General features: G+C 33.0%; 1 protein-coding gene across 1 annotated transcript; it reads right to left on the bottom strand.

Moving 5' to 3' along the window:
• Positions 1–2,804: 2,804 nt before the first annotated feature.
• Positions 2,805–10,319, bottom strand: LOC127730506 (deoxyribonuclease-1-like). The gene is made up of 8 exons (XM_052238934.1): positions 10,133–10,319; positions 8,237–8,325; positions 7,772–7,849; positions 7,358–7,476; positions 6,192–6,301; positions 4,210–4,370; positions 3,823–3,919; positions 2,805–2,910 (listed from the first exon to the last, which is right to left on the bottom strand). Exons 1-8 carry the CDS (start codon positions 10,313–10,315, stop codon positions 2,860–2,862), a joined length of 888 nt encoding a protein of 295 aa, XP_052094894.1. The 5' UTR covers positions 10,316–10,319; the 3' UTR covers positions 2,805–2,859.
• Between the last annotated feature and the right edge of the window lie 9,529 nt (positions 10,320–19,848).

Raw genomic sequence — 19,848 nt, 5'->3', positions numbered from 1 at the left:
TGCAAGTTTGGCTGTACCTGTAGAAAACTTATTTCAAACGGAATAGCGCATCCTAAATTTTACGGTGATGTTGTTAACCGTGCCCGGAAATTTAGATACGATCCGGGTAAACTTATAAATCCTTGAAATAAACTTATTCTAAAAGCTTACCTATTCCACACTGTAGTTAAATCTTTAAATATTGTTTTTATTGGAATAAATAATGATTTTGTTATCAGTAAATTAAAACCATACTAAATACTACACATATGTACTTTCACGGTACTACAATATGTCGATACCTATATTTTGGCATTGCACAAGGTCATGTCTTTCTCTGACTGTTAATGACATCTTTAACTAATTTCATTGGATGTTGGATGTGCACTGATTGATATTTTAGTCTTAGAGACCTGATTTTTTTTATTAGCTGTTATTGGCTTTGTACTAGCTGTCAGTAACTGCGAGTACTCTCAGATCTGTACTTAATGTCTTTTTTGTTGTTAGAGATGAAGGATGGATATATACCCTGCCACGTCCTGTCTGTGTTTTTGTCTGATGTTTTTCTTTGTATCGATGTGATGAGTTAAGCCTTTTTCGACTGATTTTTTATAGTTTGTTCTTATTTTGTGCTCTTACACCACTGTCCAAGGTTAGGGGGAGGGTTGAGCGCTCACAAACATATTTAACCCCGCCACATTCTTTATATGCCTGTCCCCAGTCAGGAGCCTGTAGTTCAGTGGTTGTCGTTGGTTGGCGTAAATTGTTTTGTTATAAATTAGGCCGTTAGTTTTCTCAATTGAATTGTTTCATATTTTTCATGTCGGGGCCTTTTATTGCCGACTATACTGTATATTGTTGAAGGTAGTACGGTTGTCTATAATTGCTTACATTCTTTTTATTTGAACTTTGGTGGATAATTGTCTCGTTGGCAATCATACCACATCTCCTTATTTTTATATTGACAACGCCATGGCTAAAAAAGAAAAATACAAACAAACAAACAATAGTACACAAAACACAAAATAGAAAACTAAAGACTAAGCAACACGAACCCCACCAAAAACTGGGGGTGATCTCATGTGCTCCGGAAGGGTAAGCAGATCCTGCTCCACATGTGTCACCCGTCGTGTTGCTCATGTTAGTACAAACCCGGTTATATGTCTAATTCGGTAGGTCACATTCGGGGAAAAGGGGACGGATTGTAGTTACGACATTTGGAACATATCCGCTATCATCTGAGAAACGGATATTCCATAACGGTCAACCAACTCGTGATGGCGTCCGTAAAATTTACGAAGGGATGATTTCAACTTGGAACTCTTGGTATAATAGCTTCCATTTGAGCAGCAACCCTCTACCAAGGAAATCATAATAGGAAATACAAGCCCTGGAATATCGTATCAACTGGGAGATATATACTCCGTATGCAGGCTCTGCTGGAATGTTGCTACATAGAAATGGAAAGTTCACAGTTGGGAAGCTGAAATCATCTCTTTTGTCGTAAAGTTTTGTTTTCAACCAACCCTCATTGTCAATTTCTTGATGCAAGTCAAGATATGAGGCAGACTTAAGTGTATCTGTTGTATCCTTTATCTCATGTTCGATGGGATAGATGCGTTAAATGTAGTCACCAAAGCAGAAGGTCCGGTAAGGGCTAATTTTGGCCTAAAATTCGAAGTACATCTGATGAAAGATTTTTGTCATTTTTTATACAATTAAGTGTCTTCTTCAGTCGATTCAATTAGATTATGTTAAAGGTTTTAACTGATTTGGTCATCAAAGAGGCTCAAATTCAAGCTTAAATATGAAAAATCTATCAAATATGCCATAAAACGCAACTTTTTAGATGGTTTTTGTCTAAAATGGAAGTGGCCGCATTCGTGTTCAGTCTCAACATTTATATATGTTATGTATTATCGATAAATACAACATATATTTAAATATTAAGACTGAACACAAGTGCGGCCACTTCCAATTTAAACAAAAACCGTCTTAAAATTAGCACAAAAGCCAAAAATGTGAAGATTTCAGTATTTTTGCATGAAATAATGATGCTAGTACCTGATGCATGTCCATTGTACTGTCAAAAAAAGCCCATATTTATGTAACAAAAGTATTCTACTTTCCAATAAATATCTAAACGTTTACATTGTCAACAACTTTGTAAAACGCTGTATTTTGGGGTCAAAAAGGGGTCTTACCGGACCTACTCCGAAATTATTAGCTGTAATTTCCCATTGTTAACAAGACTGGTACGGAATTCATTACACATAGGGATAACTTCTGTCCTCTTGTGTCTTCGTCCGCACCAAACTTTGTTATTTCACTTCTCAACAGAATAACACCATACTTTGTTATTACACTTCTCAACAGAATAACACCAAACTTTGTTATTACACTTCTCAACAGAATAACACCAAACTTTCATTTAATCCTGATAAAATTATGAACCTGCTGTTCTAATTTTTGATCTGACTGATGTTTTAGGTTTGTAATACCAAAACATGGAATACACCATTTCGGGTTTTATTATTGCATCATGGATACGGTAGGCGACACATGTCTTCTTTGAAAAAAAAATCATTTTGATCAATATTTAAAATTTATAAAATTGCTTAAATTGAAAATTTTAGTCATCTTCATAGCATCAATAATCAGGTTTGACTTAATGTTGTTAGAATTTCTTCACATGGGTGTGTTATTGTTTAATATACATGAAAGGCTGTAAAATTTTTTCACTAAAAATTATTATGTTCTTATTTCAACTGTATGATTCATGCGTCCACCAAATGGGGGTACAATAAAATGATAGGTTATTAAGAGTGATTTTTATTGAAATAAGACACTTGTCCCATGACCTGTCCCACGACAGGTTTCTTACAAGATAAGTTGCACTTCTACAGGATAATGGTCGCTAACATCCAACATCTGAAATATAAAACTGCATATGTTATAGATAACATGTATGTATTCAGTGTAAACGTATTTAAAAAAAAATTAAACTCACGTTAAATAACAAACGCAATTTGGCATGAACATGCACTGTAGACCTGTTGAACAGGAGGTTTGTAATCATATATATTGAAAATATTTTTCTACTAAGCATGAATGTTTGAAATGCAAAGAATGTTCTATGTTTTGTTCATAACTGAGCTCCGTTGAACCATATAGCAAAATTTCGTCTAATAAGAAATGGTGGTTTCTGTTGTCATAAAACCGCTGCTCATGTATGAAGTGAAATCGAGAGCAGTGCAACAAATAATGTGTTTTTAGCACCACATAAACAAAGTGGTGAGGCAACAATATGTTAATAAAATGATGCTGATTCAAAGAACATACGAAGTCTTGAGTGATATATTTGATCTGATCGCTTTCCAATGTAGTAACAATATGGGGGTTTAGAGACTGGACACAACTCTTGAACGCTCTCACTGAAGAACTAGCTTTAGCACTCTCAGAGAGATGATTCCATGAGCGTACAGTTGCAGATAAATAATGATTAAAATAAAGAGCAGTTCTTGATCGAACTGGGAGGGGGGATAAATGACGAATTTATCATATTATGGTTATACAAAGTTCCATAAATGTACTTAAGGACAACCAAATTGTGGGAAATATCTGTTTGCTTAAAACAAATGTCCTTCTATCACAACCCCTTTGCGCCAATAATTCGTTTTCGCCACTTGATTTCAAACCACCAGCTTAACACACAAACATTTCCTCTACGGTTTACTTCACTTTTTATCACTTCTGGATTTTTTTCTTTTTCTTTGTTGAATTATAACTGTTTCTTACGTCTGCTAATTATATTATACCATCAAAATATACTTCAAAACCTACCCTTTCGTAAGTTAATCCAAAGGTGTTCTCGAACAAATACACATTAGCTGAACCTGGATATACTGACTGCTGAAGCTTGGTTCCAGAGACTACGATTCTACCATAGAACAAAAACTCATATTATTACACGCACATATTTGATATATATATATATATAGAGAGAGAGAGATATATGGCTTTTTCAATATCACACCCGTATCAACCCGAAATTATACAATATAATCCCTACAGCTTAGTTTTTATTGGTTGAGGGTTGGTACAAAGCTATCTGCGTGAGTTTAAAACAGTAAAGAAGCAATACTATTTATATTTAGATAATATTAGAACTTTGAATATTTCTAAACATGCTGTATTATATTTAGATAATAATGTATCTATTCAGCATACCTATCATAAGCACAGTTAGTGTTTTGAGAAGTGGTAGTATCAGCATTCCAATCAAGCAGCCAATGGAAGTCAACATTGTCATAATAAAATGTCTTTGAAGCCAACTCTTCAACCTTGGCGTACGAACAATCCGCATTGAAGTCTCCGAATGTCAATATATTCTTAAGGGTAAAAAGACAACATGTTATCAGTTTTGTTGTATTAACGACATAATTAATCCATACTTAGTTAATCATTTCATATATATGTAGGTGACTTATCACTATAATATAATTGTGACAAAATATTCTGCAACTGTGGAAAATTATAATTGTATGAACTATTTCTTTGAACCCGATTTTTGAAAGATAAAAATAATTTTGAATACATTAAATCTGCTATCAATGTTAAAGAGGTGTGGGAAATAACCCTCGATTTGTTTCCTTGGTTACATCTAACATTTCGAAAGTTGATGAAATCATATTTACGAGTCTATACAATGATGATTTATCTCGATGATTACTGAAATCGAATAATATGGAAGTCCTGAAATATTTCAGAATAAGGCTGAATTTAAATTATTGAGGTCTTGAAATACTCCAAAAAGTCATTAAATACAATAATTTTGACTTAATCCGCGCCTCATATTTTAGTTGTCTCGCTGGCAATCATATCATATCTTCTTATTTTTATATGTTTTATTATTTATCAAGGGGTAGGTTCTATTACATTTTATGAAACGCAGAGATATAGTTTTCATGGAAATTGAAGTATCTTAAAAAGATTTAAATCATTTTCAAGTGTTTTCAATTAAGGCTTAATTATTTGATGAAATAAACTTTTAAATTTTGTGTGTTCGACATGCTTTTCTGGATTCATTTTCATCGGGAACGCTCAAAACAAAACTTTTGAAAGCCAGGGATTTTTCTTTTTGATTTTTTATATACATAAATAAAATCTGCTATTTATTAGCTTTCTTTTCATACTAAATTTAACTAGTAGAAATTAACAAGACAATAAGAACATTTTTTTCCTTGGTCTGAAATAGAGAAAGCCAGGGATTGGGATTGATAAGCTGCAACGTTAGGAGCTATATGACCTAAACAGGATAGCCAAATTCAATTTGCCTGAGGGAGTTTGAACCATAGTTTCTTAATAATTTCTTAATTTATGAACGGGGACTTTTAAAGTTATATTTTTAGTGTCTTAACAAAATACCATAGAGTTTTCAAAACCGTGTTTCGTGTGTTATTCAATATCATATTGAAACAACCCATTCTCTCTTTTGTCTTGTTTTTATTCTCTTGACTTGGTCTGGATTCTCATTGGTCTGGAGGTCGGGTGACTACCCTTTTTAATATTGACTTATATGGATGTGTATTGATTTTTATTTTAGTTATTCTCTGCCACGTCCGGTTTTGTTAGTTGTTTTCTGCTTTGTATCGATTTAATTATCTTTATGTGCCTGTCCCAAGTCAGGAGCCTGTAGTTCAGTGGATGTCGATTTCATAGCTGTCATATTTGTTTTTCGTAAATTGTTTTGTTATAAATTAGGCCGTAGTTTTCTCAATTGAATTGGTTCCTATTTTTCATGTCGGGGCCTTTTATAGCCGACTATATATGGGGTTTTCTCATTGTTGAAGGCTGTACGGTTGCCTATAATTGCTTACATGCACTTCATTTGAACTTTGGAGGATAATTGTCTCATTGACAATCATACCACATCTCCTTATTTTTATATTATGTTTAACCAGTTGTATACCAGCTAGTGTTATTTGATTTGATTATCTTAATTCATTTTTTGTAACTAACCTTATTATAGTGTTTAATCGCAATAAAACATTGAATTGAATTAATTACTAAATTATTAGTTTTCAATCTCTTTTTTTATTATTATTCTTTTGAAATGGCTCGGAATGTGAACTGGAAACATTATAATAATCAGGAGAAAAAAAACCTTCTTCACGCACAAACACATACATAAATTATATATGCTAGCTCACCGTTATTCCCCATTTCCCCAATGTGTCTTTGTACACATTATACAAATAACCAATTTCTGCGACAGCATCGTCTGGTTTAGCATGTATACCGGTCACAACAAATCTCGTATCTGAAAATAGACATCTACTGACTTACATTTATAACAGCATTATACAAAAACATTAATTGACTACCATATAAACCAGGATCGAAGATATTGTCTTTAAAAAAATCTAAACTAACTACCATACCTACCAGCACGACAATTTTTGCATCTTAACATTATAACTATTACTATTATATATACTAAGCACAGCAGCTCTTTAAATATACCAGACTTATAATTTTGCATGTACGCCAGACGATGCGCGTTTTGTCTACAAAAGACCCATAAGTGACACGCGAATAAAATAAGTTAAAAGATGAAATAAAGTACGAGTTAATGGTATTTAGGACCCACAATTCTGAAAGGTTTTGCCAAATACAGGTAAGGTAATATATTCCTTGGGTTGAAAGTCTTAAGCATTTCCAACAATGCAAAGATTGGTAAACATTTAATTTATAAATATGACCTTTTAAATGATATTTCGTATCAAGGCAGACGTGATAACTACTGGGCTAATTCCAATGGGGAGGAAACCTCCACCAACAGTGGATATTTACTAGGCATGCCATATCTTATAACTGAAAAATACTTGTTTAAAGAAATTTGGGCCAAAACTCTCCAAACATTGTGATAGGGTTAATAGAGCCAAGTAACAAACCACCGAACTAAACCATCGTAGAGAGTTTTTTTTAAAAGCCATTCATTGCATGAAACGAGTCGTCCAAACAATTCAAGTTTTATTCTGTAGTCGAGCGACTAAAATCATAATAAATATTGATCAATGTTGACCGGTGGCTAACTTAATTGATTGATTGATTGTTGATTGCTTAACGTCCAGTGGCAAATATTTCATGCATCCTCAATAGTTATTTCCTATAATAGAGATCGTCTGGGATGAAGATTGGGGAAATTTGGACTGCCACTGGAAAATGAGGGTATGGTGGATAGGAACAGATATTTTGCTTTAAAACAGGCCACTTACGGACCCCCTAAAAAGTTGTTTCAAATGTTCTTAACGTGCAAAGAGCTTGGCACTTTCTCTACACGAGACATCGAAATTAACAATGCACAAAGAACTACCTGTTCCCCCGTGTACAGGTTGGAAGAGAGCACTGTATGGTTCCCTTTCAAACCAGTCACTGTAATCATCAGGACCGTCATCATACTGGTGAACATCTAATAATTCCAACGTACGTAATCTATAAAACAAACACGCTGAAGTAATTGATATTCTAAAATACAAATGGTTAAATTGTAAAGCGACAATTGATTGTTATCCACCGTTTTATTCATTTTTTGTTGTTGTCATTACTATCATTCCTACGCTTGTAGTACTTTCGTAGTTGGCAATTTCATTCAAAAGAATTAAAATGGATAGGACTCTTATCAATCGCATTTATAATAAAACATTTAAGTACAAACCAAAACTTCCTCTTGTGGCATCACTATCAACTAAATTGTTTTATAAGTTATGAATACCAGTAGAAAACTTACTTGTAGAAGTAAGCATATTGTTCTTTGTATGAAGATCTTCCAAGACGTTCACTTACTGCCATACCGCAACTATCGGTCCTGTAATAAAACAGTGTCCATCGGTCAATTTATCTAGCAGTGGAAGGATTTTTGTAAAAAGAATTATTATTTCATCCCCCAAAACAATTATTGAAATAAAACAGAATTTATTGCGGCGTTTCTATTGTTCATTTCATAAATCTAATGTACAAGACATGACTTTGTGTGTTTTACAAAGTGATTATAAGAAATTAAGCTGTATACCTTTTGGTACTAGTGTAGCACATTTAGTCATGGTCATATACTTCAGTCTCTAGTGTTAGTAATCTGTTTTTATTTTTCGGTTTTTTATTCATGCAAACATCTGTTTGTGTGCCTACATGATTAGTTTCCCTAAGTGTGTGTTATTTAAGTACAAGAAATATGGTTTATCAGTATAAAACTTACTTGTTAACGAGAGTCCAAAGATCTTGTAACGCCTCACCGCTTATATCTCGTATTTCTTGTATCAAAATCAAGTCATACCTAAGTACTATCTGTTTATTTAAAAACTATGTCTGTTAGTAAATTTTCAAAAACAATGTAATTCAAACACCATTTAGCAAATCGATTGAATACAAGCCTAAATTTCCTGCCCTAAATGCATTGGTTATTTTGTATTGTTTTATCCAAAAATCGTACATAATCGTTCATTATTTTTAGAAACTCAATCATTAATGAATATACATGTACATGTAAATTATTGGGATCTTTGATAATGATCAAACATCACCTTAACAACACAAGATATACACAAAACCGATAAAATATGTCATTATACAAGACATCTGTTTAAGCTTGTTTGCTCCGAAATGTTTTATGTATCGAGCTTCTTTGGTATCGAATGCATTTCATAACGACTATTCAAGAAAATGTCCTGCGTACTAAAGACAGTATTATACGTTTACATAACTTGACAACCTGGTTAAACTATTTAGTTTAAAAATGCCATTTTAGGAATAGCTTTTGGTAAAATTGATACATTGTATGTTTTCTGGGTCGACCGATACCCCTGCTTATTGACTGTGAGTCCTCATCAGCTTAGTAGTTAGTGCTTCTGTAATGAGCATTTTTTTTCTAAAATTTGCCTTTGATAGATTAAGAAATCACAAAACAACTAAGGTTCCAACTACCTCAGGTAAAGTTGACCTTAGATAAATTTGGTTATTCTTTATGTTCCTTTTGGTAAAACTAGCTATAAAACATGGTTTAACCCACCAATTTCTCGGAAAATGCCGGTACCAAGTCAGGAATATGACAGTTGTTTTTTCACTTGTTCCGTTGACTGATAGCGTTTGATTTTTGTCAGTTTTTATGGACTTCCCCTTTTTGAATTTGCCTTGGAGTTCAATATTTTTGTTATACTCTTTTGGTTATCTAGCTCAAAACGTTTCTCAGTATTTATGCATCCCTTGCTTTCAAATGTGTAGGTTTGGGCGTTTTTAGTAATAAATCCAGCTTAGCGCTTCGGACACATGCAATTTATTACACTGTTATTTTCATTTACATAACTTGACAACCTTAAATTTTGTTCGAGGACTTAACAAATTGTATATTAGACCAAAAATTGTCATTTTACAAACAGTTTTTTGCAATTAATGTATTGTTTGAGCATTATTTTACCATTCCTTTAAAGATATCGCACTCATGTCAACATAGCTGTTACGTAGATAATATCTTGTAGCAAAATATCGTTTTCGGTAAGACTGGCTATGTTGGAAGTTTATTTTTTTTGTTTAACTTTAACGAAGACGTAAGATGACCGAACGCAGATATAGAAGGCAACTTAAGAAATATAATTCCTGATGGATGATGTTACGTCATCGAAAGACAGACAAAAGCATGGCAAACTAAAAAAGATACTGAACTACCACTTAAAACTTAATATCATGCTTTCCAACCCCTAATTATCTTCTGCATTAATCTGGATTTGAATGGTACTTAATTAAGTACTTAGTCTATAACGTACTAAACGAAATTTCAAATATACGCTTTATGCCATTCTTAGAGAATAAGTTTAAGAATGACAAAAAGATTATTGGACTTCATACGGAGAAAACAGAATCCTCCAAAAGTATCTGCAAATATGATAGATGAACACTAACTTTGGTAAAATTATTAATCTATAAAAAAATAGATTTAAAAAGCAAGAGTATTATTATTTTTTTACTAATATACCAGGTGTTCATGTGCGCACAACATTGGGGTACAGCTACCAGCAACGATATGGACAAGCGGTAGTGTAGTGTTATTATCCCCGGTGAAAAGGGTCTATAATTTTTCAATACATATAGTTCAACAAACCTCTTTGATATAGTTAGCTATTTCAGGGTCACTCATTTTAGATTTTCCGAACGTTTTGATGTTAAAGGCCGATACCAAAAGTGGAGCCCCACTACGGCATTTTGGACCATTACGACCTCTAGGTTTTGCTTGAATCAGTAATGCCGTATACAGCACTAAGCCGATCACAAGATATCTACACATTGCAGGTGCTGAAAATAAATATGAATACAAATAAATGTAGGGTAAACGTGAATGAAACAGCGATTATTAATCACCAAATGACATTTGAAAGTCAATTTACAACCTTCAACAATAGATAAGTGTCTATAGAATATGTCAAGCTCTAAGTTGTTCCGAATCTAGAAAACTCAATAGAGACTACCGAGATCTTCCATCAACACCAAATTCCCTAAATGACAAAAGTAACATTAAAGATATAAATGAAGACAATCAGTGACGAGCTAGTGATGTAAGACAGGCATATCCAATGAGATATGGTGAAATTAGAAAAAAAAGAGGCGGAAGATTCCAAAAGGGGACATTTAAAACTCATGAGTTGTTGACAAACTGAAAACGCATGGCAAAGAATGAAAAACAACGAAAAGACAAACTACAGTTTACAAAAAACTACATAGAAACCTAAAGACTGAGTAACACGAACCCCACTAAAACCAGGGGTGCTCTCAGGTACTCCGGAAAGGTAAGCATATCTTGCTCCCTATATGCATGCACTGCTGGTTTGTTGCTGCACAGACATGGAAAGTGCTTAATTCGGAAGCTAGAATCTTCTCTTTTGTCGTATAGTTTTGTTATCAGCCGACCCTCATTGTCAGTTTCTATATGTAAATCAAAGTTTTAGGCAGACTTCACTATATCTGTGGTATCAGTTATGTCAAGTTCGATATGATAGATGCGTTCAACATAGTCGTAAACTGCGAGTTCTGTTGTGAGAGGACAACATCTATATATAGGAAGATGAAGATAAAGGATAATGTTAGCTTCTTTTTATCGTTCTGAGAATCTCCTGTCTGAAGTCTGTCCTATTAACATTTGAATATAGGAACAAGTCGGCAAGACGAGGTGCACAGTTAGTCCTCATGGGAATGCAGATTGTTTGTTGAAAAACAGTAGTTTACCGATGTTCAAATTTCATAAATTCAACTTATCTTTTTACTTGCTACAATATCAAAAAAAGATAAAGTGTTAAAAAAAATATAAGAAAGAAGGAAATGCCTCGAGAGGAGCAATGAAAAAATCTTACGTCGACGAAAGAGAGACAAGGCCATGGCAAAATAAAAAAAAAACATATACATAATAAATGCTTTCCAACCCTTTTAAAATACTCATTAATCTTGGTTGGGAATAGTACATAACTTAGTACGCACTACATGACATATGGAAATGTACGCTTTAACATTCTTAGAAAATAAGAATGGCAGTTTTCAAAAAAAAATTTAGAGAAAAAATAAGAGAAACACAGGAAAGGGAAATCAATTATATTATAATTCCGATAGATAACAGAATGATATGAATAAATTCAACTACAAGCACAACAATAATAAACATTGCGGTTCCAAATAATGCCCTGAATTTCTAAAAACAAGCTAAACGCACTTAATCTGAAATACGAAATCACGCCCTTCCATGTTTATATTGGTGGATATACGTCCAGGTAGATTTCGTACACCAACAACCAAAAAAAAAGCACCAGTAGACACAATCTTGTGACATGATAGGGCAAATCTGTACTGAATTTCAATGTAGAAAAGAATAACCAAAAGAAATATATTTAGTCTTAAACTCTAATTTAGTGAATTGATGTTAATCTCCCTAAATGCCAGACGTAGTTATTGAAATAGAGCGGTATAATTATTACATTAACCAACAAAGAATGCTGTAAAGCGAACAACGAACCTTTGTAGATAAGAAGTAGAAATCAAAATATATTAATGACCTAATATAGACATATACTTACAGTGTAACAAGTTTACAAAACGCGATAGTCCCGAGATAAAGTTTACTATGGGTAACTGTTTATATAGCATGGTGATATTTTGAAGTAGTTGGAGAGTGAGAAAACGACAGATGTAACGGTAATAATAATACTTTGAACATGTGAATACATTTTGGAACCGTCTAAATTTAAATTCAATCATGAGTGATTTTATCAATGTTAAGAAGACCAAATATTACATAATTGTTAATTGAATAAGATTGTCTTTGCTTGGGCGCAAGCCATTTGGGCTAAATCAAAAGCGTGACCATAGTATCATCTGGGCTAAAAAATTTAGAGTAAAGTTTACATTTGGGATTATTATTTATTTTCTAACCTGTACAGGTAAATTGCAGGAAAAGTTCATCAATATTAATATTTCATATGAAATATATATAATATTAAATACAAAAATTATATAAACACCTTACATAAAAATCCATTCATGTAGAAAAAAATGCTTTTTAAAAAAAAAGGAACTTGAGTTTTACACCATCTAATTCAAATGAGTTTAAAATGAATATCAGCCAGTACCATAGTATCACAAGACTACCGTTTTTAATGGCTGTCAGATTTAAATTTAGGACCAGAACCAAACTTTGAGAAAAACCTATTGGCTGTACTTTATTATATCTCAACATAGCTGTTTTATACCTTCATGTTGTATATAGTTTAAACATATTTAGTGCTATAAAGATCGACATGTCTTGCTCAAAACTTTCACAACCCCGTGGTGAGCAGGTAGGAGACATTATCTGGCAAACGGAATGCGTACACACAACAAGAACATGTTATGATAGAATGTCTTTATTACATATAGAATATTAATATGTAATTAGAATATAGATATGTTACATGAAATATACCTATACATAGGAGGATTAGCATAAATGTCGACTTTATTTTTAGCCCAAATGTTACAACAATTAGCCCAAACGTGCATCTCCCATCCCCTTTGCATGAAGTACTTGATTTTTTATTGCGGTCATATTTACATTCACTATTGTCATAAGAAAGTTGATCTTGCCCATTTGGGTCGAGGTTTTAAAAATTTCCGATAGTCAAGAGGGTGGCAATGGTCTCTAACGTCAAATTTCAAATGCCCTCTTTTCAATATATATTTTGCAACAAATGAGCCTTAAAAATATTGTCATTCTACAAATCGCATTTGTCAATTACTGAAGGTGTTAAATAGAGTAAAATATTTTTCGTTATCTTTAATTCAAGCAATTTTTTTGTTGTTATTCGTTATTGGGTTCCCCATTCAATGCTCCTCTTGACGGGTGGACATTTTCTCTGCATATATAAATCTGACCTTAAATGTCCCGTAGTGGGTATTATTTGTTTCTGGTACTTCCAAACTGTACATATCGTTACATTTTACAATCAAAAATTCTTTTTAACAGTCAAAATGGTATTCTATTTCCATTCCTTAAATAAAATCTTATTTTATTACGTTGTATTACCGTAAAATTCTTTCTATTTACCCCTAGACTAAATCGACTAACCTGCACAGCGATTAAAGAGACAATATTAAACGTTCAATGCTGAAACAAAGTGGGAAAAGAAGAAAAATCACGAAGGAGACCGAGATATGTACTAGTCAAAAGAAGTTAGCAGTTCAATTTAGTTTTGTATTTCGACTTCATGTTGATAATTGTTGCGGCGGATGACCTAAGTGCAGTTATCATGGACAGTACACTATTACCAGGGTTTATTACATAAACACGAAGGTTAAGTCATCAAATGTGACGCAGTTGATATTCTATATGGTGCAACATTTAAATTAAAGTTGAAGATTTCGGAGGGACCCGGGCTTCCATATATATTTATTAAACAGGTACAGTTACATTCAGAAACAGGGCACCTACCCTCCTTATGGTTCAACAATAAGTGTTTTCCCCTGAAGATTTTTATCACCAGTAGAAAAATACCTTGCTACATGTAGAATGCACTCTGAAATATTCACTTTTTAATATTTATTCCAAGATTCCATCACATTTTGAAAAAAATTAAACAGAAACCAGGTGTGGGTACAGGATTGTTTTTAAAAGCGGAGGCATTGAACAACACTGTTAAGAGTGGGACTTGAAAGTCTATGCGTTAACCATATTGCTCTATAAGGGGGAGGGCAATACCCACTGCCTCCCTCTTAAATCCGCATCTGGAAACGGAGGGCATTTATGCTTGCTTTATTTATAAAAAAGAATCTGCCTTTATATATAATTATATATACATGGATTGAATCCCAACAAAAATTGGATGATTTTATCAGATATGCAAACAACGCCCACAAGTCAATTAAATTGACATATGAAATTTCCGACTCTAAAATATCTTTCTTAGACACTACTACATCTATAAAGGACGGTGTCATATCAACAGACCTCTACTGTAAACCTACAGATAAACATCAGTACCTTTCTCCCCAAAGCTGTCACCCCAAACACTGTACAAAAAGTATCCCGTACAGTCAAGCTCTCAGAATAAGGAAGATTTGCTCCTCTGAGGAGGCTGTCACTAAACGGTCACATGAACTTCGCGGATTACTAAACGAGGTGATAAAAAATGGGACATAGATAAGGGGTTTGCGCGTGCCAACAATAACAGCCGCAATGACCTGTTACAGTACAAACAGAAGAGTCGCAGTAAAATAGTTCCGTTTGTTTTAACATACAATCCTGCCTTTACTAACCTTTCACGTTTGATCCGTGCTAATTGGCAAATTATTGCCAAGCACCCAAAATTATCCAAGATCTTTCCCAATCCTCCTGTCTTAGCTTTTCGAAGACCGGCAAGTCTGAAAGACTTATTTGTGAGAGCTGACGTCTCCTCTAATAAAAGCGGTTCAACTGCAGGATGGTGCAAGTCGTGTGGTAACAGACGATGTCTGACTTGCCAACAAATACTAAATACTCAAACATTTACTTGCCACTCAACTGGGTCTGTGTACACTATATTTTGTAATGTAACTTGCAAAACCCAAAATGTTGTATACCTTCTTGAGTGTCGATGTGGCATGCAGTATGTTGGCGAGACAGAACAGCCATTCAACAAACGCATGAATGGTCATCGAAGTGACTACACCTGCAAGCCCGACCTCCCCGTAAGTCGTCATTTGAGATCATCACATGGGCACGCCCAAGCTGATCTCAAAAACCTTACCATCACAATCATAGACCACAACAAGGGTTGGTTAAGGGCCGACAGACTTGCTCGGGAAAGGTTTTGGATAAGAAAGCTAAGGACAGTTTCCTCAGAAGGCATAAATGAAAAAACATAGAATGTTTCACTCATTTTCCCTACCATCACTCATTTTCCTGCCATCACTTATTTTCCTGCCATCACTTGTTTCCAGTAACTCCGGCTTCTGTACTAGACTCCTACATTTTTAAGGATTTTTTTAATTATACTAGTTTTAATTACAGGGTTCTACTCATTCGGGATGGATGAAAAAGTACGCAGTCACGTTCAATTATTTTTCTTATCATTATCAAGCTGCTATTTATTTGGGGTGTTTAAATACGCAACCTCTGTTTTAATTACTCTACTGTTGTCAAATTTGAAATATTATACAAGCTTAGATCGGTCAGTGCTGTTTATTGGGAATGTATTTCCACGCAGTTGTTGTAACATCTTAACTGTCTTCACCTTTGGACTTTTAAAGTTGTGCAAGCTCATATCGCAAATTATTACTATTTTTATTTTAGGTATGTCGTTTCGCCGTGTTTGGAAATTTTAGAATTGTACTAGCGTCTCTATGATGTTCTGGTAAAACTGTTTTTTTGTATAGAATTCAAGATTGCTATAGTTTTATAATCAGAATAGGTTGATAAGATATTTTACATCATGATCATACTGATGAAGGATATCTGTTATCCGAAATATTTATAGTTACATTTGTTCACTTTATTGTTATTTTTTGGTGATGTTGTACCCTTTTAGACTGGTTATATATTATATTTTGTAGTGTATTGTATCTTAATTATATGATCCATCGCCCCGTAAGATTTATCGTTGGCTATTATTCAGTCATTTAATTATATACTAGTATATATATATAAAACGACTGGTATTTCTTACTCATAAGAAATCCGAAGGACAATGTATAATTTACAGTTGTCACTACACACAGGTAGACTTATCGCATTATAAATTCATAGTGATTGTATGCTTCTAAAAAATAGAATAGCATCCTGCAATTATACTGAAGAGATGAGCATACTTCGTGTATTGTAACTTGACGTCCTTCTTTAATACCTACGAGAAGGTAACACCTCCCGAAACGAATGCCGATTTTTATCAGCTATAGTTAGAGGAGGGGATAAGGCGTCTGTGCAATGCTAGGCGGTGTTGTCTGTTGTCGTAGAAGTGAGAAGTGAACAGTACAGGTTCCAGCCCCGATCGGAGACGAAGTAAAGAATCAAATCTACTCTAACACTGTTAGTTTTTTTTCTAGGCACCTTTTATATGTTTTCAATTAAGATTTGTTTATATATATACATATATATATATATACAAGTCAAAATTGAAAACAACGTTCAAACCTATGATTGCGTTGGATAAAAACCGCAATTTTTATACGTGTGCATGCAAAACAAATTTCTTGTTAGAGGGGTCTAAATACAGCACAAACAACATTTTTCCAAAAGACCAAAAAAGTGAAAAAAGTATATTTTAACAAAACGCATTTGACTAACAGGTCGAACAACAAATGTTCTTAAACCCTGCTGACTGCCATTGGCGATTGCCAAATAAACGGATCACGAGGTGTAATAAATGGATCTTAACTATAAATTTAATACCAAACAGAAAACAATAAACTTGCGGAAAAGATGGTATACCGCTAACAAAAGGTGCAAAAATTAGTACACCATATCCGGGTTTCGACAATTAATGTCTCTTCAGTGATGTTAGGAATCGAAACGGTATTTGGAAGGCCATGTAATTTACCTCAATTTAGGATAGACTCTTGAATTTTGAAGAGTCGAAATAGGATGAACGAATCATATAAACCCGAAGGCAAATATAATACAAGCCCAAACGAAAAAAATATAAACAAGTCTAAATTGAAAACAACGTTTAAACCTATGATTGCGTTGGATAAAAACCGCAGTTTTTATACGTGTGCAAGCAAAACAAATTTCTTGGTAGAGGAGTCTAAATACAGATATATATAGATATTAAGCTGAAAGATGTTGAATCTTGTTATTAGACTAAATCATTATAATTCTATAAACTGTACTTTATGAATTTACAAAAGCAGATCAATCTATAGTTGAATATTATCTTAATCATCAAAATTTTGAAGGCCAAATATAAGGGTGCATCATTTTCATTCAAATTGAAGATTTTGGCCTACATATATTGTTATGATTACAGTTACTATAAAAGAAGATGTGGCATGATTGCCAATGAGACAACTCTCTACAAGAGACCAAAATGACACAGAAATTAACAACTATAGGTCACCGTACGGCCTTCAACAATGAGCAAAACCAATACCGCATACGTTCACTTTCAGGAACTGAGGTACCATTCAAGTGTTTTGACCAGTAGAAAAATATATTGCGGTGTTGGTATGAAATATCTTGCCAATCTAGCATTCTCAAAATATAAACCTATCAATTGAATAACATAAACAGAACCTATTTTACTGCAACAGATGCACATTGCAACACCTTATGCTCTAAGCGATGCTCAAGGCCAAAATATTTGAAAATCCAAAATTTATTACAAATGTGGAATAAGCTTTTACATTTTGAAAAAAAATGATACAGTGGGCATTTAGACTTAGTTGACTTACCCAAGAATCTGTCTTTCAATATAGATAGGTTTAAAAGATGTTCAATCCTTTATATAGCATGATAGTCATTAATCATTAAAAATTCTAAAAACTTTAATCTAAAAAGAACCTGAAATCTATTACGAAAATTGAAAATTTTTCAGGAAAGTAAGGAGATACATGTATGCAAAATTATAAAAACATTTTATTATTGACTATTATCATAATCATCAAAATTTGGGGTTCTTATATTATTCACAAAATTTAGAATCAGATGTATAGATCACACAGGTACACTTCTTACTGAAATTGGCGGATATAAACAACTGTCAAAAGAAGATTATGCATCAATTGTAAACATTAAAGTGACGATGAATGTGATTTATTTATGTACTGTGATTAAACTGATAATATTTGTGAACAATTATTTAGATACTTTGATACTGTAGAAAATAATTCTTTTTCTTTTCAAGCGCTGTCAGTTTATTTTCGACTTATGAATTTGAATGTCCCTTTGGTATCTTTCGCCTCCCTAACAAATGTTGATAAAATTGAAAAATCGAAGGTTCTTACCTCATCTTGATAGTAAAGGGTTGAAATGAAATTTCCATAGATATGCTTTAACTTTTTTTAATTACAAAAAATAACCTTTGTAAACAAAAACGGTGTCAGAAGATAACTTGACTTACACAGATTCCAAAAATATATAGTTTCTGTATTATACTTTAGCTTGAAATAAGTGAGACTTCCGTTTAACAAAATATCTTCGTATTAGCTAAAGTTATGCCAGGTATTGTCATGACTTTTTGTACATTGTAAACTTTCCACATTTCAATCTTCTGCAAAACTTTTCGTACTAAAACAAACTTGTTCGGGATCTTCATATTTGAAGCTACTTAATGTAGTTTTATATTTTTAGTGTGAATCTGAATTTTTTGGGATGCATGAAATGTAATCAAAACCCTTACGGTTCTGACTTGATATCAATATATTCCAAGGTTTATCACTACTTTTGATAATTCAAACAAAATAGTGCAGTGGAAATAATCGAATCTTAAATGTGATGCTAAATCAATTATTTTGTTCATATATATTTATTATAAGGAGAAAAAGGTACAACTAAAGCACGAAAGCATCCCTAAATGTGAAAAGTTTACCCGACTTACCCTTTCACGTTAAGAATTTACAGATTTCAGTATTTTAACAAAACTGTCTCCAAGAGTAGATATCTAAATGAACGCTTATATCAAATCAATCTTTAATATTTCGTAGGTTTTTCCAAAAAAATTATGAGAATACACCATCAGGATCTAATCTGATTTTCAACTGCCATTATTAGATGACAGCTGTACACGGGTAATTTACAATTTTTTTTATATTATCGAAATTTTATGACAGGATGAAAAGATGAACTGATTTTTCATTTGTTCAATGTAAATTGACTACATTACAATTGCCTCTCATATCTTATGTAAACTCGGATATATAGGAATTAAAATAATAACTTTAGAAATGATATGATTCAAATAGTTCCATTTATGGACACTTCATGAAACGATCAGAATTTAAAGATTTCAGTATTTTAACAAAACTGTCTCCAAGAGCAGATATCTAAATTTACGCTTATATCAAATCAATCTTTAATATTTCGTAGATTTTTCCAAAGAATTTATGAGAATACACCTTCAGGATGTAATCTGATTTTCAACTGCCATTATTAATAGATGACAGCTGTACACGCGTAATTAACAATTTTTTTATTATCAAAATTTTATGACAGGTTGAAAAGATGAACTGATTTTTCATTTGTTCCATGTAAATTGATTGTATTGCATGCACTTAATGAAACGTTGTTTTTAATGTTTAGTACGGGTAAAATATTGACATAAAATGTATACATCTGGAAAACATGTATTTGTTTTTTGTATACTGCTAGACATCTAATGGGACTATGTA

Source organism: Mytilus californianus, unplaced genomic scaffold (genome assembly GCF_021869535.1).
Source record: "Mytilus californianus isolate M0D057914Y unplaced genomic scaffold, xbMytCali1.0.p SCAF_1, whole genome shotgun sequence".
Taxonomy (NCBI): domain Eukaryota; kingdom Metazoa; phylum Mollusca; class Bivalvia; order Mytilida; family Mytilidae; genus Mytilus; species Mytilus californianus.
The sequence above is the reverse complement of the archived record's forward strand: the minus strand, read 5'-3'. Positions and strand labels throughout refer to the sequence as shown.

Coding starts and splice junctions, on each gene's coding strand:
- LOC127730506 (XM_052238934.1), bottom strand. CDS start 10,315: ATGTGTAGATATCTTGTGATCGGCTTAGTGCTGTATACGGCATTACTG. Junction 7,850..8,236: donor CTTTGGACTCTCGTTAACAA/GTAAGTTTTATA, acceptor GTTTTATTACAG/GACCGATAGTTGCGGTATGG. Junction 3,920..4,209: donor ACTAACTGTGCTTATGATAG/GTATGCTGAATA, acceptor GTTCTATGGTAG/AATCGTAGTCTCTGGAACCA.